The sequence below is a fragment of the Panulirus ornatus genome, chromosome 34 (genome assembly GCF_036320965.1).
Source record: "Panulirus ornatus isolate Po-2019 chromosome 34, ASM3632096v1, whole genome shotgun sequence".
NCBI lineage: Eukaryota > Metazoa > Arthropoda > Malacostraca > Decapoda > Palinuridae > Panulirus > Panulirus ornatus.
This window is the reverse complement of record NC_092257.1, coordinates 2,460,303-2,480,902: the sequence shown is the minus strand read 5'-3', so window position 1 is coordinate 2,480,902 and position 20,600 is coordinate 2,460,303. Positions and strand designations below refer to the sequence as shown.

At 38.1% G+C, this 20,600-nt stretch overlaps 1 protein-coding gene across 1 annotated transcript in view; it reads right to left on the bottom strand.

Annotated features, from left to right (window-relative positions):
* LOC139759711 (uncharacterized) overlaps positions 1-18,114 on the bottom strand; it is a 52,615-nt gene extending 34,501 nt beyond the window's left edge. The window contains exons 1-11 of the mRNA XM_071682106.1: positions 17,904-18,114; positions 16,025-16,150; positions 14,631-14,756; positions 13,353-13,478; positions 11,978-12,103; positions 9,041-9,166; positions 8,108-8,233; positions 6,490-6,615; positions 5,390-5,515; positions 2,974-3,099; positions 1,589-1,714 (exon numbers count right to left, since the gene is read on the bottom strand). Of these exons, the coding sequence (XP_071538207.1) occupies positions 1,589-1,714; positions 2,974-3,099; positions 5,390-5,515; positions 6,490-6,615; positions 8,108-8,233; positions 9,041-9,166; positions 11,978-12,103; positions 13,353-13,478; positions 14,631-14,756; positions 16,025-16,082 (1,192 nt within the window). The 5' untranslated portion in view covers positions 16,083-16,150; positions 17,904-18,114. The remainder of the gene's footprint in view (positions 1-1,588; positions 1,715-2,973; positions 3,100-5,389; positions 5,516-6,489; positions 6,616-8,107; positions 8,234-9,040; positions 9,167-11,977; positions 12,104-13,352; positions 13,479-14,630; positions 14,757-16,024; positions 16,151-17,903) is intronic.
* Between the last annotated feature and the right edge of the window lie 2,486 nt (positions 18,115-20,600).

Sequence of the window (20,600 nt, the reverse complement as noted above, 5' to 3'; positions counted from 1 at the left end):
ACATGTACATAATTTATACTGTCTGCCTTTATTCATTCCCGGTGCCACCCTGCCACACATGAAATGACATTCCCCTCCCTCGCAGGTGCATGAGGTAATGCTAGGAAAAGACAACAAAGGCCACATTCGTTCACACTCAGTCTCTAGCTGTCATGTAATAATGCACCAAAACAACAGCTCCCTTTCCACATCCAGGTCCCACAGAACTTTCCATGGTTTACCCCAGACTCTTCACACGCCCTGGTTTAATCCATTGACAGCACGTCGACCCCGGTATACCACATTGTTTCATTTCACCTTCCTGCATGTTCAGGCCCCGATCACTCAAAATCTTTTCGACTCCATCTTTCCACCTCCAATTTGGTCTCCCACTTCTCCTCGTTCCCTCCACCTCTGACACATATATCCTCTTGGTCAATCTTTCCTCACTCATTCTCTCCATGTGACCAAACCATTTGAAAACACCCTCTTCTGCTCTCTCAACCACACTCTTTCTATTACCACATATCTCTCTTACCCTATTAGTACTTACTCGATCAAACCACCTCAAACCACATATTGTCCTCAAACATCTCATTTCCAGCATATCCACCCTCCTCTGCACAGCTCCATCTATAGCACATGCCTCACAACCATATAACATTGTTGGAACCACCATTCCTTCATACGTACCCATTTTTGCTTTCCAAGGTAATGTTCTCGACTTCCACATTTTTTCAATGCTCCCAGAACTTTTGCCCCCTTCCCCACCCTATGATTCACTTCCACTTCCGTGGTTCCATCTGCTGCCAAATCCACTCCTAGATGTCTAAAACACTTCACTTTCCCCAGTTTTTCTCCATTCAAACTTACCTCCCAAATGACTTGACCCTCAACCCTACTGCACCTAATAACCTTGCTCTTATTCACATTTACTCTCAGCTTTCTTCTTTCACACACTTTACCAAACTCAGTCACCAGCTTCTGTAGTTTCTCACACGAATCAGCCACCAGCACTGTATCATCAGCAAACAACAGCTGACTCACTTCCCAAGCTCTCTCATCCACAACAGACTGCATACTTGCCCCTCTTTCCAAAACTCTTGCATTCAACTCCCTAACAACCCCATCCATAAACAAATTAAACAACCATGGAGACATCACACACCCCTGCCGCAAACCTATGGAAGTCATCACTGGTTCCCTAATTATATCCCATTCCTCCCCCACTTATCGCCGTTTCCTGCATTAACGAGGAAGTGCCACAAACAGACAAAGAAAGGCCACATCCACTCACATCCATTCTATAGTTGTCATGCTTAATGCACTGAAACCACAAACCCATCTTATATATACGAAACATTTATATACAGGTGTTACTTTATTCAACAGTGGTTATGCTACAAGTGAAAAGTCATTCCAGCAGAGCTTTATCACCATCAGTTCTCTACTATTGGAAGTAACAAAGCTTTGGAACTGCAGGTGCTATATGTTTTGCTATATTACAAGAGAACATTATATCTCAACACTAAAAGTAACATTAATAAAAAAAAGTCAAGAAAATGATAGAAAAAACAGAGGTGTTTACACTCTGATAATAGCATATTACCAATCTTAGGAGCGCAACACTTGCAACTGGGGCCAGAACACCCATGAGGTATCTCCACTTCATCAAAGGAACATTCTTGCTTGCAAACTCCATTCTCATCACGACATGTTAGCAGAGGAGAGCACTCTGTTGGAAGGTGAGATTGATTATAAAAAAATGCTGCAAGTTCTGTACTATTTACTGTAGTGAGCTAAGGAAAACATTCTTTACAGAACAGATTGTAAATAAGTAATAGATTACTACAATTTCCATTATCTCTTCTCACTTAAAAAAAAATTGCAGAAGACATAAGGATAAACAATTTACACATTCAATATCTCTTTAGCTATTTGTACATTCTGGGAAGGAAGTATGACATTCATAGAACCCCCATCATTATCAAATTCTCTATTGTAGATTGCTTTAAAATGTTTATGCTGTCTACATCTTCAGATATATTAAGATATGTTAGAAAAAGTCTATTATATTCATCATTCCATCATTTATATACTTCAAATAACTCATCACAAGTGCGAAAATAAAAGATAAAACCTCAAATTAGTGTCATTACTAATGAAACAGATAAAACAAAAATCAATAAACAATGACACAAAAGTGATAAAGACAGTAAAGACTAACTGGATTAGTATTGAAGTGAAGATATTGAATACAACCTATCAAAAAATGAGATTCTATGTTAAAAAATAATTTACTCATGGGTATTCTGATGAATCAAATGACTTGCTATTACCAAAGGGTGCCTCATTTACATAGTCTTATTCTTCATGTAGTTTGAGAAAATATTTGTGCTATCTGAAATAAAAACTATTTCATGGCAAAAAATGAGAAATTAGGATACATTAAGGAAAATTTACTTATGAATATCAAAATCTTGGGGAGGAGGCCATACTACTGACAGTTGCCACATGACTGTACAATATTCTACATAAGGGGCCAAAATAATTGTCAACCCTAAGATTAAGGAAAAAAGTGTTAAAAAGAAGTGTCAGCCCTTAACTGTGCATATGCAAGAACAAGTCTAGAACCTATACCACAATTTCCTCATGGAACCCTGCCGTTCTCTAAAGGTACCTGATATCAGTCTCTCTCCATGGAGAACACAGCAAGAAGTGTTGATGAGCTCCTTATATCCATTCAGTAATATTTACAATATCATGCTATCAATTTACTATTACCATATGCTTGGAGATCAGGTGAGACAACAACCTTCTATCACTGAAACCTGTCTTTTTTTTTACTGAAGCTACTTACATTGGATGTTGTAGGAAATAAGCTGTCAGTAAAAATGAAAGGTAAATTTGACTCACAGATAAGTGTTAAGAGATCAACAGACACAACAGAAGTACCTGTTTGCAGATAACTGTTCCTACACAAGAGATACTTGCCAATTTTAGGAGCACAGCACTTGCAGCCCCTACCAGAACACCCATGATACACCTCCATCTCATGAAGTAGACATTCTTGTTTGCAGAGCCCATTCACGTCATGGCAAATAGGACGAGGAGTGCAGTCTGTTAGAATATGAAATATGGGAGAAATAACATTTAAAGGTTCATGCTTTTCAGTGTAAATAGAATAAGGAGACCAAGCTGCTTGTACCTGGGTACAAACAAGAAAAACATTTTAAAAAACACAATTTGTCCCTTTCCCTTCTAATGAAAATATATCTTTCCCTAAGGATATGTACATATATCTTTTTATTCATACTTTATCACCACTTCTCACATTTGCAAAGTACTGCCAGGAACCGATTAAAAAGGCTACATGCACTCACATGCATTCTCAAGCTGTCATGTGTAATGCATCAAAAACACATAACCCATATCCACAACCAAGCCCAACAGACTTTTCTAAAGTCTACCCCAGCCACATCATATGCTCTAGTTCAGTCTACTGACAGAATGTCTACCTATGTATATCACATCATTATTATCACTCTATCCCTTGCATGCTTTTCATCCATAGACCAATTTCCATAAAAGAGTACAGGTGTTAACCTGGACTTCTTTCTAAAAGCTCCTACTGACCAATGCTCTACTGCTTTAAGTAACAGCTAAATGTGCATTCATCTGGAGCAAGAAGTTCTTTGACAAAATTGTATTCTTAAAGATACAGATTGACCAAAGGTGATTGTTCACTTGTGCTGAAGCCTTGAGCAAGTGAAGTCCAGTAATAGATATATATATATATATATATATATATATATATATATATATATATATATATATATATATATATATATATATATTTTTTTTTTTTTTTTTTTTTTTTTTTATACTTTGTCGCTGTCTCCCGCGTTTGCGAGGTAGCACAAGGAAACAGACGAAAGAAATGGCCCAACCCCCCCCCATACACATGTACATACACACGTCCACACACACAAATATACATACCTACACAGCTTTCCATGGTTTACCCCGGACGCTTCACATGCCTTGATTCAATCCACTGACAGCACGTCAACCCCTGTATACCACATCGCTCCAATTCACTCTATTCCTTGCCCTCCTTTCACCCTCCTGCATGTTCAGGCCCCGATCACACAAAATCTTTTTCACTCCATCTTTCCACCTCCAATTTGGTCTCCCTCTTCTCCTCGTTCCCTCCACCTCCGACACATATATCCTCTTGGTCAATCTTTCCTCACTCATTCTCTCCATGTGCCCAAACCATTTTAAAACACCCTCTTCTGCTCTCTCAACCACGCTCTTTTTATTTCCACACATCTCTCTTACCCTTACGTTACTTACTCGATCAAACCACCTCACACCACACATTGTCCTCAAACATCTCATTTCCAGCACATCTATCCTCCTGCGCACAACTCTATCCATAGCCCACGCCTCGCAACCATACAACATTGTTGGAACTACTATTCCTTCAAACATACCCATTTTTGCTTTCCGGGATAATGTTCTCGACTTCCACACATTTTTCAAGGCTCCCAAAATTTTCGCCCCCTCCCCCACCCTATGATCCACTTCCGCTTCCATGGTTCCATCCGCTGACAGATCCACTCCCAGAAATATATATATATATATTTTTTTTTTTTTTTTTTTTTTTTTGCTTTGTCGCTGTCTCCCGCGTTTGCGAGGTAGCGCAAGGAAACAGACGAAAGAAATGGCCCAACCCACCCCCATACACATGTATATACACACACGTCCACACACGCAAATATACATACCTATACATCTCAATGTACACATATAATATATACACACACAGACACATACATATATACCCATGCACACAATTCACATTGTCTGCCTTTATTCACTCCCATCGCCATATATATATATATTTTTCACACTTCGCCATTTCCCGCGATAGCGAGGTAGCTATATTTCTTTCCTTCTTTCATACTTGATCATCATTACTGCGTTAGCAAGGTAGCACCAGAAACAGAAAAAAAAAAGGCCATATCTGCTCATATTCATTCTCTGTCTGACATGCGTAATGCATCAAAACTACAGTTCCCTATCCAATATGTAGTAGCACCTATATATAGGTGTTACTGAACTTCACTTGACAGTGACTATGCTACGACTGAAAACTCATTTCAGCAAAGCTTCATTATCATGTGTTCATGAAAAACAAAGGAGTAAAGTTCCATAAGAACATCCCACTCCAAAATAGTCCATCAATTCCCTATTATTGCAAGTGGAAAACCTTTGAATCTGAAGATGTACATTTTCTTACATCATCAAAACATTATATCTTAACACTACAAAAAAACATTAATAATAAGTCATGAAAATGAAAGAGAAAACAGGTATATATACTCTGATGATACCAAATTACCAATTTTAGGGGCACAACACTTGCAACTGGGGCCAGAACACCCATGAGATACCTCCACCTCATCAAAAGAACATTCTTGCTTGCAGACTCCATTCTCATCATTGCATTTTAGCAGAGGAGTGCACTCTGTTGGAAGGTGAGATTAATTATAAGAAAATACTGTAAGTTCTATACTATTTATTGTAGTGGGCAAAGGAAAGCATTCTTTAAAAAGGAGATTATAAATAAAGAAGAGATTAACACAATTTCCATTATGTCTTCTCAAATTCAAAAAACTGCAATGGACATAAGGAAAATTTCAATATTCCATACCTAATTAGCTATTTGCACAGTATGAGGAGAAATTATGACACTCAAACGACCCCATCATTTACATGTTATCTATTGTAAGTTGATTTAGAAACTGTGTGTTGTCTATGGCAAGATATGTTAGAGAAATCAATCATGGGTATAGATTCATCATAAATATAGTTTAAGTAACTTATCACAAGTGTGAAATGAAAGACTTAACCTCAAATTTAGTGATGTTAATAATAAAACAGACAAAAACAAAAATAAACAAACAATGAAACAAAAGTGATAGACACTAAAGATTAACTTGATTAGCATTATTGTGAAAATATCAAATATAGCATGTCAAAGAATGAGATTCTATGTTAGAAAGCAATCTACTTATGGGCATCTTGATTAATAAAATGAATTGCTATTACCAAAGGGTGCACATTTACATAGTTTGATGCTTCATGTAGTTTGAATAACATATTTGTGATGTCTGACATAACTAAAGTAAGATAAACAATGAGAAATTAGAATATGGTAAGGAAAAATTACTTGTGAATATCACAAAAAATCATGGGCTGGAAGCATACTAATGACATTTGCCAAATTGTGCTTAATAAGTGAAGTTATATAATACTCTTCTACATAAGGAGCCAAAATAATTGTTAAGAATAACAAAAAAGTGTTAGAAAGAGACTAATGAAGGAGTGTCAGCACTTAAATGTGCATATGCATGAACAAGTCCAGTACCTATACCACCATTTCCTCATGGAACATCAACAGACACAACAGATAACTGTCAGTGCACATGAGATACTTACCAAATTTAGGAACACAGCACTTGCAGCCATTACCAGAACATCCATGATACACCTCCATCTCATGAAGTAAACATTCTTGTTTGCAAAGCCCTTTCTTGTCATGACAAATAGGACGAGGAGTGCACTCTGTTAGAACATGAAAGTTGGGAGAAAGAACATTGAAAGATTCATGCTTTTCACTGTAAATGGAAGGAGGAGACCAATCTCCTTGTAACTGGGTACAAAGAGGAAAAACAGTCCTAAAAGGTACATATCTGTCTCCTCCCCTTCCAATGAAAATATAACCTTCCCTAAGAATATATATGTATATCTTTTCTTCATACTTGATCACCATCTCCCACATTTACTAAGTAGTGCCAGGAACAAATGAAGTAGGGCCACATTTACTCACATCCATTCTCTAGATGTCATGTGTAATGCATCAAAAGCATGGCTCCCTATCACAACCAAGCCCAACAAACTTTTCCATGGTCTACCCTGGCTGCTTCATACACCCTAGTTCAGTCTACTGACAATACATCTACCCCTGTATACAACATTGTTCCAATCACTCTATCCCTTGCATGCTTTTCATCCATGGACCAATTTCCATAAAGGAGTACTGGTGTTCACCTGGACTTCTTTCTAAAGGCTCCTACTGCCCAAGGTAGCAAAATGTACAATCCTCTGTAGTGTGAAGCTCTTTGATAACACAGCACTCCCAAAACTACAAATTGACCAAAGGTGATTGTTCACTCGTGCGGAAGCCTCGAACAAGTGATAGTCCAGTAATGTATATGAGGTATATGAATATTTCTATCTTTCTTTCACACTTGATCATTGTTTCCTGCATCAACAATGTAGTGCCAGGAACAGACAAAGAAAAACCACATCCGCTCACATCCATTCTCTAGCTGTCATGTGTAATGCACCGAAACCACAGCTCCCTAACCTATATGTAGTAATACCTATACATAGGTGTCACTGAACTTCTTACTGAACTTCACTTGTCAGTGGTTATGCCATGACTGAAAACTCATTTCAGCAAAGCTTTATCATTGTGGGGTAAAAAAAAGGAATAAAGTTTCATAGACTAATATCTCATTCCAAAGGAATCCATCAATTTTATGTTATTAGAAGTGGAAAAGCCTTGGATCTGCAGGTGCTGTATGTTTACTTATATCATCAAGAAAACATCATATCTTAACATTACAAGAAACACTGGTAAGTATGTCAGGAAAATTATAGACAAAAAAGAGGTATATATATATATATATATATATATATATATATATATATATATATATATATAGGGGATAGGGGAGAAAGAATACTTCCCACGTATTCCCTGCGTGTCGTAGAAGGCGACTAAAAGGGGAGGGAGCGGGTGGCTGGAAATCCTCCCCTCTCGTTTTTTTTTGGTTTTCCAAAAGAAGGAACAGAGAAGGGGGCCAGGTGAGGATTTTCCCTCTAAGGCCCAGTCCTCTGTTCTTAACGCTACCTCGCAAACGCGGGAAATGGCGAATAGTATGAAAAAAAAAAAAAAATATATATATATATATATATATATATATATATATATATATATATATATATATATATATATATATATATATATACTTTGATAATAGAAAATTACCAATTTTAGGAGCACAACACTTGCAACTAGGGCCAGAACACCCATGAGATACCTCCACCTCGTCAATGGAACATTCTTGCTTGCAGACTCCATTCTCATCATTGCATTTTAGCAGAGGAGTGCACTCTGTTGGAAGGTGAGATTAATTATGAGAAAATACTGCAAATTCCATACTATCTATTGTAGTGGGCAAAGGAAAGCATTCTTTAAAGAATAGATTGCAAATAAGAAAGATTACTAAAATTTCCATATTGGCCTCTCAGTTCAAAAAAAATGTGTAAATGATATAGGGAAAAAAGTTCACATATTGAATATATATTTAGCTATTCGTAAAGTATGGGGAGAAATCATGACACTCATAGGACCCTATCATTTACATGTTCTCTATTGTACATCGATTTAGAATCTGTATACTGCCCACATATACAGATAGGTTAGAGAAATCAATTATGGGTATAATTCTTACATATACATTAAATAACTCATCACAAATGTGAAAGTGAAAATATAACCTTAAATCTTGTGTCGTCACTAGCAAAACAGATAAAAAAAAAAATTATTCAACAACGACACAAAAGTAATAAAGACAGTGAAGACTAACTGGATTAGCATTGGTGTAAAAATATCAGATATTGCATGTCAAAGAACGAGATTCTATGATAAAAGAATTATCTACTTATGCGTACCTTAATGAATTAATCAAATGACTTGTTATTACCAAAGGGCACTTATCTAAATAGTTTGATTTTCATGTAGTTTGAAGCACATATTTGTGTCTGAAATGATAAAAGGCTGCTTACACCAAACTTCGTAGGAAATACGCTGTCAGTATAAATGAAGGCAAATTTGACTCATAGCTAAGAGACAAGAAATCAACAGACACAACAGAAGTATCTGTACAGAGATACCTGTCAGTACACATAAGATACTTACCAATCTTAGGAGCACAGCACTTGCAGCCACTACCAGAACATCCATGATACACCTCCATCTCATAAAGTAAACATTCTTGTTTGCAGAGCCCATTCATGTCATGACAAATAGGACGAGGAGTGCAGTCTGTTTGAACACAAAAGGTGGGAGAAAAAACATTGAAAAATTCCTGATTTTCACTCTGAATGGAATGAGACCAATATGCTCGTAACTGGATACAAACAGGAAAAACAGTCCTAAAAGGTACATTTTGTCCACTTCCCTTTCAATGAAAATATAATCTTATACGCATTTCTTTTTTTCATACTCGATCACTGTTTCCTGCATCTGTAAGGTAGTGCCAGGAACAGATGAAGGAAGGAAACATTCACTCACATCCATTTTCTAGCTGTCATGTGTACTTTATCAAATACACAGCTCCCTATCAAAAACAAGGCATAACAGACTTTTCCAAGCTCTACCCTGGCCATTCCATATGCCTTGGTTCAGTCTATTGACAGCAAGTCTACCCCCCGTATACATCATTCTAATTACTCTATCGCTTCATGTTTTTTATCCATCGACCAATTTTCATAACAGAGTCCTGGTGTTAACCTTGACTTCATTCTAAAAGCTCCTACTGCCCCAGTCTCTGCTACTTAAAGCAACATTGAAATATATTCCTTTGGAGTGCGACTCTCATTGGCAAGACTATATTCCCATATTCCCAAAGATACAAATTGACCAAAGGTGACTGTTCACTCGTACTGAAGCCTCAAGCAAGTGAAGACCAGTAATATACATAAATATATCATATCACGCTACCTCGCAAACGCGGGAGACAGCGACAAAGTATAAAAAAAAAAAAAAAAAAAATATCATATCAATATCATTATCATACATCATCGCTGTTTCCCATGTCAGCAACTCCCATGTCATCCACTCATATATATATATACATATACATATATATATATATATATATATATATATATATATATATATATATATATATATATATATATATATATATTTATTTATTTATTTTGCTTTGTCGCTGTATCCTGCATTAGCGAGGTAGCGCAAGGAACAAACGAAAGAATGGCCCAACCCACCCACATACACATGTATATACATACACATCCACACATGAAAATATACATACCTATACATCTCAACATATACATATATATATACACACACAGACATATACATATATACACATGCACATAATTCATACTGTCTGCCTTTATTCATTTCCATTGCCACCCCACCACACTTGAAAATAACCACCCCCTCCCCCCAAATTTGCACAAGGTAGCGCTAGGAAAAGACAACAAAGGCCACTTTCGTTCACATTCAGTCTCTAGCTGTCATGTAATAATTCAACGAAACCACAGCTTCCTTTTCCACATCCAGGCCCCACAGAACTTTCCATGGTTTACCCCAGATGCTTCACATGCCCTGGTTCAATCCATTGACAGCACGTCGACCCCAGTATAGCACATCGTTCTAATTCACTCCATTCCTTGCACGCCTTTCACCCTCCTGCATGTTCAGACCCCAATCACTCAAAATCTTTTTCACTCCATTTTTCCACCTCCAATTTGGTCTCCCACTTTTCCTCGTTCCCTCCACCTCTGACACATATATCCTCTTGGTCAATCTCTCTTCACTCATTCTCTCCATGTGACCAAACCATTTCAAAACACCCTCTTCTGCTCTCTCAACCACACTCTTTTTATTACCACACATCTCTCTTACCCTATTATTACTTACTCGATCAAACCGCCTCACACCACATAATGTCCTCAAACATCTCATTTCCAGCACATCCACCCTCCTGCGCACAACTCTATCCATAGCCCAAGCCTCGTAACCATATAACATTGTTGGAACCACTATTCCTTCAAACATACCCATTTTTGGTTTCCGAGATAATGTTCTCAACTTCCATACATACCTCAACGCTCCAAGAACTTTCGCCCCCTCCCCCACCCTATGATTCACTTCCGCTTCCATGGTTCCATCCCCTGCCAAATCCACTCCCAGATATCTAAAACACTTCACTTCCTCCAGTTTTTCTCCATTCAAACTTACCTCCCAATTGACTTAGATATATACATATATATTTTTTTTTTTCATACTATTCGCCATTTCCCGCGATAGCGAGGTAGCGTTAAGAACAGAGGACTGGGCCTTTGAGGGAATATCCTCACCTGGCCCCCTTCTCTGTTCCTTCTTTTGGAAAATTAAAAAAAAACGAGAGGGGAGGATTTCCAGCCCCCCGCTCCCTTCCCTTTTAGTCGCCTTCTACGACACGCAGGGAATACGTGGGAAGTATTCTTTCTCCCCTATCCCCAGGGATAATACATATATATATATATATATATATATATATATATATATATATATATATATATATATATATATATATATATCTTCTTTCTTTCTCATACTATTTGCCATTTCCCGCGTTAGCGAGGTAGCGTTAAGAACAGAGAACTGGGCCTTAGAGGGAATATCCTCACCTGACCCCCTTCTCTGTTCCTTCTTTTGGAAAATTAAAAAAAAAACAAGAGAGGGGAGGATTTCCAGCCACCCACTCCCTCCCCTTTTAGTCGCCTTTTACGACACGCAGGGAATACGTGGGAAGTATTCTTTCTCCCCTATCCCCAGGGATATATATATATATATATATATATATATATATATATATATATATATATATATATATATATATATATATATATCATAAAATTTGATAGTACATCCCACTTCAAAGGAGCCCAATAATTCCCTGTTATTGGAAGTGGGAAAAATTGGATCTGCAAGTGGTTATGTTTTCTTACATCAAGCAAACATTGTATTTTAACATTACAAGAAACATCAATAAACAAGTCACAAATATGATAAAGAAAATAGAGATATATACATACTTTGAAAATAGCAAATTACCAATTTTAGGAGCACAACACTTGCAACTGGGGCTGGAACACCCATGAGATACCACCACTTCATCAGTGGAACATTCTTGCTTACAAACTCCATTCTCATCATTGCATTTTCGCAAAGGAGTGCAATCTGTTGGAAGGTGAGACTGATTATGAGAAAATACGGCAAATTCCCTACTACTTATGTAGTGGGCAAAGTGGAGTAATCTTTAAAGAATAGATTGGAAATAAGAAAGTGATTACAACTATTTCCATTGTCTTCTCAAATTGAAAAAAACAAAAAGTGCAAAGGATATAAGGAAAAATTATTTACACATCTAATATATATATCTAGCTATTTGTAAAGTATGGGGAGAAATTATGACACTCATAAGACCCCCATCATTTAATGTTCTCTATTGTACATTGATTTAGATATTGCATGCTGTCAGAAAAATCAATTATGGGTATAATTCCATCATGAATATAGTTTGAATTATTCAACACAAGTATGAAAATGAAAGATAAACATCAGATCTAGTGTCATTCATGATAATACAGATAGAAACGAAAAATCTACAAACAATGAAACAAAAGTGTAAAGACATTAACAACTAAGTGGATTAGTATTACTGTGAAAACCGAATATAGTAAGTCAAAGAATGAGATTTTGTTAGAAAATAATCTAATTATGGGTGTCTTAATGAACGAAATGACTTGCTATTAACATAGGGTGCATATTTACACACTATGATTCTTCATGTAGTTTGAATAACACATTTGTGCCGTCTGAAATAACTACATCAATACTTGTGAATATCACAAACATCACAAGCATTCATGGGTACGAAGCATACTAGTGACACTTGCCAAATGGTGCTTAATAAGTGAAGTTGTACAACAGCCTACATGAGGAGCCAAAATGATTTTTACCCTGAGAATAAGAAAATGTGTTAGAAAGAGACGAGTGAAGGAGTGTCAGCACTTAAGTGCATATGTGCATAAACAAGTCCAGTACATATACCACTATTTCCTTATGGAATCCTGCAGGCACCTGGCATCAGTCTCTCTTCATGGAGAAAACAGCAAAAGTGTTGGTGAGCTCATTACATTCACTTAGTAACATTTTCAATATCATGCAATCAATTTACTATTAGCATATGCACAACATGCAGGATCTTTGTCAAAATGAATTTTGGGCATCATGTGGGACAACACCTTTCTATCACTAAAACCTATCACATTTTTTTCTACTGAAGTTGCTTACACTAGACTTTGTAGAAAATAAGCAGTCAGTAAAAATGAAGGCAAATTTGAGTCATAGCTAAGTGACAAGAAATCAATAGACACAACAGAAGTACCTGTTCTCAGGTAACTGTCACTACACAAGAGATATTTACCAATTTTAGGAGCACAGCACTTGCAGCCACCACCAGAACATCCATGATACACCTCCATCTCATGAAGTAAACATTCTTGTTTGCAGAGCCCATTCATGTTATGGCAAATAGGACGTAGAGTGCACTCTGTTAGAACATGAAAGATGGGAGAAAAACATTAAAAGATGCATGCTTTTCACTGTAAATGGAATGAGGAGAATAATCTACTAGCAACTGGGTACAAAAAGGAAAAACAGTCCTAAAAGGTACAATTTGTCCCCCTCCTTTCCAAAGAAAATATAATCTTTCCTAAGGATACATACATACATCTTATTTTTTATACATGATCACCGTTTCCCGCAATTGCAAGGTAGTGCCAAGAACAGATAAAGAAAGGCCACATTCACTCACATCCATTCTCTAACAGTCATGTGTAAGGCATCAAAGTCATGGCTCCCTATCCACAACCAGACCCAACTGACATTTGCATGATCAACGCCAGCAGCTTCATATGCCCTGCTTCAGTCTGTTGACAGCAATTCTACCCCTGTATACAACATCATTCCTATCACTCTACCACTTGCACGCTTTTCATAAATGGAACAATTTCCATAAAAGAGTCCTGTTGTTAACCTGGACTTTCTTCCAAAGAATCCTACTGCCAAAGGCTTTGCTGCTTTAGTAACAGTAAAATATATTCCCTTGGAGTGTGAAGTTCTTTGACAAGACTATATTCCCAAAGATTCAGATTGACCAGAGGTGACTGTTCACTCACACTGAAGCTTTGAGCAAGTGAAGTCCAGTAATATAAATAAATATATATATATATTTCTTTCTTTCTTTCATATTTGATCATCATTTCCTGCATTACCAAGGCAGCACCAGGAAAAGATGAAGAAAGACCATATCCGCTCACATCCATTCTGTAAATGTCATGCATAATGCATTGAAACCACAGCTCCCTATCCTATATATAGTAACACCAATACATAGGTGTTACTGAACTTCACATGACACTGGTTATGCCATGACTGAAAAGTAATTTCTGCTAAGCTTTATTATCATGCATTGATGATAAAAAAAGGAGCAATGTTTGACAGAAGAACATCCCACTCCAAAGGAGTCCATCAGTTCCCCGTAATTGGAAGTGGGGAAAACCTTGAATCTACAAGTGCTGCATGTTTTCTTTTATCATCAACAAAATATTAAATCTTATCATTACAAGAAACATTTATAAACAAGTCCCAAAAATGATAGAGAAAACAGAGATATATATTTACTCTGATAACAGCAAATTACCAATTTTAGGAGCACAACACTTGCAACTGGGGCTAGAACACCCATGAGATACCTCCACCTCACTAATGGAACATTCTTGCTTGCAGACTCCATTTTCATCATTGCATTTTAGCAAAGGAGTGCACTCTGTTGGAAGGTGAGATTATTAATGGTAGAGTACTACAAATTCTATACTACTTATTGTAGTGGGCAACGGGAAGCATTCTTTAAAGAATATATTGTAAATAAGAAAGAGATTTCTACTATTTCCATTATGTCTTCTCAAATTAAGAAAAAAAAAGTGCAAAGGACATCAGGAAAAAATGATTTACACGTTCAACATCTATCTAGTTAATTGTAAAGTACAGGGAGAAATTATGATGCTCATAGGACCCCATCATTTATACACTGATTTAGAATTTGCATGGTGTCTACATATGTAGATATGTTAAGATAAGTTACAGAAATCAATTTTGGGTACAATCCCATCATAAATATAATTAAAATCACTCATCACAAGTGTGAAAATAAAATATAAGACATCAAATCTAGTGTCGTTTATAATAAAACATAAAAACAAAAGTATACAAACAATGAAAAAAGTGAAAAAAACAGTAACAACAAAGTGGATTAGTATTACTTTGAAAATATCAAACATAGAAAGTCAAAGAATGAGATTTCATGTTAGAAAATGAAGTACTTATGGGTATCTTAATGAAACAAATGACTTGTTTCTTCATGCAATTTGAATAACATATTTGAGCTGTCTGAAATAACTAGATGAAGGTAAATAATCGAAATTAGGACATGTTAAGGAAAAATCACTCGTGAGTATCACGAGGAATCATAGGGAGGAAGCGTACTATTGACACTTGCCTAGCGGTGCTTAATGAGTGAATATGTACAACAGCCTTCTACTTAAGGAGCCAAAATAATTTTGAACCCTGAGAATAAGAAAAAATGTTAGAAAGAGACTAGTGAAACAGTGTCAGCACTTAACTGTGCATGTGCATGAACAAGTCCAGTACCTATACCACTAATTCCTCATGGAATTTTGTAGTTCTCTACAGGTACCAGTCTCTCTTCATGGAGAAAACAGCAGAAAGTGTTGGTGAGCTCATTACATTCATTCAGTAACATTTATAATATTATGCTAACAAATTACTATCAGCATATGGGTGACATCCAGGATCTTTGTCAAAATGAATCTTGGGCACCATGTGGGACAACAACCTTCTTTCTATCACTAAAACCTTTTTGTTTTTCTACTGAATTACTTACACTGGACTGTATAGGAAATACGTTATCAGTAAAAACGAAAGGCAAATTTGCCTCATAGCTAAGTGACAAGAAATCAACAGTCACAACATAAGTACCTGTTCAAAGAGAACTGTCAGTACATAAGAGATACATACCAATTTTAGGAGCACAGCACTTACAGCCACTACCAGAACACCCATGATGCACCTCCATCTCATGAAGTAAACATTCTTGTTTGCAAAGCCCATTCTTGTCAAAACAAACAGGACGAGGGGTGCACTCTGTTAGAACATGAAGTATGGGAGAAATTAAAAGATTCAAGATTTTCACTGTAAATTGAATGAGACCAATCTGCTAGTAACTGGGTACAAATGGGAAAAACAGTCCTGAAAGTTATGAGTTATAACCTCCATTCAAAGAAATCATAATCTTCCCTAAGGTACATAAATATATGTCATTTTCATATTTGATTACCGTTTCCCACATTTGTGAGGTAGTGCCAGGAGCAGATGAATAAAGGCCACGTTCACTCACATCCATTCTCAAGCTGTCATGTGCATTGCATTCAAAGCACGGCTCCCTAACCAAAAGCACGCCCAACAGACTTTTCCATGGTCTACTTTGGCTGCGTCATATACCCTGGTTCAGTCTATTAACAGCACATCTACCCCCGTATACCACATCATTCCAATTACTCTATCCCTTGCACACTTTTTATTCCTTGGCCATTTTCTATAAAAGATTCCTGGTGATAACCTGGACTTCTTTCTAAAGGCTCCTGCTGCCAAAGGCTCTGCTGCTTTAAGTAGCAATAAAAATGTACACTCCTTTGGAGTGTGAAGTTGTTTGAAAAGACTGTATTCCCAAGGATACAGATTGACCAAAGGTGACTATCACTCACACCGATGCTTCAAACAAGTGAGGTACACTAATATATATATTCATTTATATATTTACCATACTTTGTCGCTGTCTCCTGCGTTAGCGAGGTAGAGCAAGAAAACAGACAAAAGAATGGCCCAACCCACCCACATACACAGGTATATACATACACGTCCACACACGCAAATATACATACCTATACATCTTAACATATACATATATATACAAACACAGACATATACATATATACACATGTACATAATTCATACTGTCTGCCCTTATTCATTCCCATCGCCACCCCGCCATACATGAAATAACAACCCCCTTCCCCTGCATGTGTGCGAGGTAGCGCTAGGAAAAGACAACAAAGGCGACATTTGTTCACATTCAGTCTCGAGCTGTCATTTATAATGCACCGAAACTGCAGTTCCCTTCCCACGTCCAGGCCCCACAAAAATTTCCATGGTTTACCCCAGACACTTCACATGCCCTGGTTCAATCCACTGACAGAACATCGACCCCAGTATAACACATCGTTCCAATTCACTCCATTCCTTGCACGCCTTTCACCCTCCTGCATGTTCAGGCCCCAATCACTCAAAATCTTTTTCACTCCATCTTTCCACCTCCAATTTGGTCTCCCACCTGTCCTCGTTCCCTCCACCTCTGACACACATATCCTCTTTGTCAATCTTTCCTCACTCATTCTCTCCATGTGACCAAACCATTTCAAAACACCCTCTTCTGCTCTCTCAACCACACTCTTTTTATTACCATACCTCTCTCTTACCCTTTCATTACTTATTCGATCTAACCACCTCACACCACATATTGTCCTCAAACATCTTATTTCCAGCACATCCACCCTCCTCCGCACAACTCTAGCCCATGCCTCGCAACCATATATTATTGTTGGAACCACTATTCCTTCAAACACACCCATTTTTGCTTTCCAAGATAACGTTCTTGACTCCCACACATTTTTCAACGTGCCCAAAACTTTCACCCCTCCCCCACCCTATGATTCACTTCCGCTTCCATGGTTCCATCCACTGCCAAATCCACTCCCAGATACCTAAAACACTTCACTTCCTACAGTTTTTCTCCATTCAAACTTACCTCCCAATTGACTTGTCCCTCAACCCTACTTACCTAATAACCAAGCTCTTATTCACAAGAGGTGAAAAAGAGGGCAAATGAGAGTTAGGGTGAGAGAGTATCATCACATTTTTGGGGATAGGGGAGAAAAATACTTCCCACGCATTCCACACGTGTCGTAGAAGACGACAAAAGGGGATGGGAGCGGGGAGCTGGAAACCCTCCCCTCCTTGTATTTTAACTTTCTAAACGGGGAAACAGAAGAAGGAGTCATGCGGGGAGTGCTCATCCTCCTCGAAGGCTCAGATTGGGGTGTCTAAATATGTGTAGATGTAATCAAGATGAGAAAAAAGGAGAGATAGGTAGCATGTTTGAGGAAAAGAGCCTGGATGTTCTGGCTCTGAATGAAACGAAGCTCAAGGGTAAAGGGGAAGAGTTGTTTGGGAATATCTTGGGAGTAAAGTCAGGGGTTAGTGAGAGGACAAGAGCAAGGGAAGGAGTAGCACTACTCCTGAAACAGGAGTGGTGGGAGTATGTGACAGAGTTTAAGAAAGTAAACTCTGGATTGATATGGGTAAAGCTGAAAGTGGATAGGGAGAGATGGGTGATTATTGGTGCATATGCACCCGGGCATGAGAAGAAAGATCATGAGAGGCAAGTGTTTTGGGAGCAGCTGAGTGAGTATGTTAGTAGTTTCAATGCACGAGACCGGGTTATAGTGATGGGTGATTTGAATGCAAAGGTGAGTAATGTGGCAGTTGAGCGAATAATTGGTGTACAGGGGGTGTTCAGTGTTGCAAATGGAAATGGTGAAGAGCTTGTAGATTTGTGTGCTGAAAAAGGACTGGTGATTGGGATTACATGATTTAAAAAGAGAGATATACATAAGTATACGTATGTAAGTAGGAGAGATGGCCAGAGAGCGTTACTGGATTACGTGTTTATTGATAGGCACGCGAAAGAGAGACTTTTGGATGTTAATGTGCTGAAAGGTCCAACTGGAGGGATGTCTGATCATTATCTTGTGGAGGCGAAGGTGAAGATTTGTAGAGGTTTTCAGAAAAAAAGAGAGTATGTTGGGGCGAAGAAAGTGGTGAGAGTAAGTGAGCTCGGGAAGGAGACTTGTGTGAGGAAGTACCAGGAGAGACTGAGTAAAGAATGGAAAAAAGTGAGAACAAATGACGTAAGGGGAGTGGGAGAGGAATGGGATGTATCTAGGGAAGCAGTGATAGCTTGCGCAAAAGATGCTTGTGGCATGAGAAGCATAGGAGGTGGGCCGATTAGAAAGGGTAGTGAGTGGTGGGATGAAGAAGTTAGATTATTATTGAAAGAGAAGAGAGAGGCATTTGGACGATTTTTGCAGGGAAATAATGTAAATGAGTGGGAGATGTATAAAAGAAAGGGGCAGGAGGTCAAGAGAAAGGTGCAAGAGGTGAAAAAGAGGGCAAATGAGAGTTGGAGTGAGAGAGTATCATTAAATTTTAGGGAGAATAAAAAGATGTTTTGGAGGGAGGTAAATAAAGTGCGTAAGACAAGGGAACAAATGGGAACATCAGTGAATGGGGGCTCATGGGGAGGTGATAACAAGTAGTGGTGATGTGAAAAGGAGATGGAGTGAGAATTTTGAAGGTTTGTTGAACGTGTTTGATGATAGAGTGGCAGATATAGAGTGTTTTGGTCGAGGTGGTGTGCAAAGTGAGAGGGGTTACGGAGAATGATTTGGTAAACAGAGAAGAGGCAGTAAAAGCTTTGCGGAAGATGAAAGCCGGCAAGGCAGCGGGTTTGGATGGTATTGCAGTGGAATTCATAAAAAAGGGGGTGACTGTATTGTTGACTGGTTGGTAAGGTTATTTGATGTATGTATGACTCATGGTAAGGTGCCTGAGAATTGGCGGAATGCTTGCATAGTGCCAATGTACAAAGGCAAAGGGGATAAGAGTGAGTGCTCAAATTACAGAGGTATAAGTTTGTTGAGTATTTCTGGAAAATTATATGGAAGGGTATTGATTGAGAAGGTGAAGGCATGTACAGAGAATCAGATTGGGGAAGAGCAGTGTGGTTTCAGAAGTGGTAGAGGATGCGTGGATCAGGTGTTTGCTTTGAAGACTGTATGTGAGAAATACTTAGAAAAGCAAATGGATTTGTATGTAGCATTTATGGATCTGGAGAAGGCATATGATAGAGTTGACAGAGATGCTCTGTGGAAGGTATTAAGAATATATGGTGTGGGAGGCAAGTTGTTAGAAGCAGTGAAAAGTTTTTATCGAGGATGTAAGGCATGTGTACGTGTAGGAAGAGAGGAAAGTGATTGGTTCTCAGTGAATGTTGGTTTGTGGCAGGGGTGTGTGATGTCTCCATGGTTGTTTAATTTGTTAATGGATGGGGTTGTTTGGGAGGTGAATGCAAGAGTTTTGGAAAGAGGGGCGAGTATGCAGTCTGTGGTGGATGAGAGAGCTTGGGAAGTGAATCAGTTGTTGTTCGCTGATGATACAGCGCTGGTGGCTGATTCGGGTGAGAAACTGCAAAAGCTGGTGACTGAGTTTGGTAAAGTGTGTGAAAGAAGAAAGCTGAGAGTAAATGTGAATAAGAGCACGGTTATTAGGTACAGTAGTGTTGAGGGACAAGTCAATTGGGAGGTAAGTTTGAATGGAGAAAAACTGGAGGAAGTAAAGTGTTTTAGATATCTGGGAGTGGATTTGGCAGCGGATGGAACCATGGAAGCAGAAGTGAATCATAGAGTGGGGGAGGGGG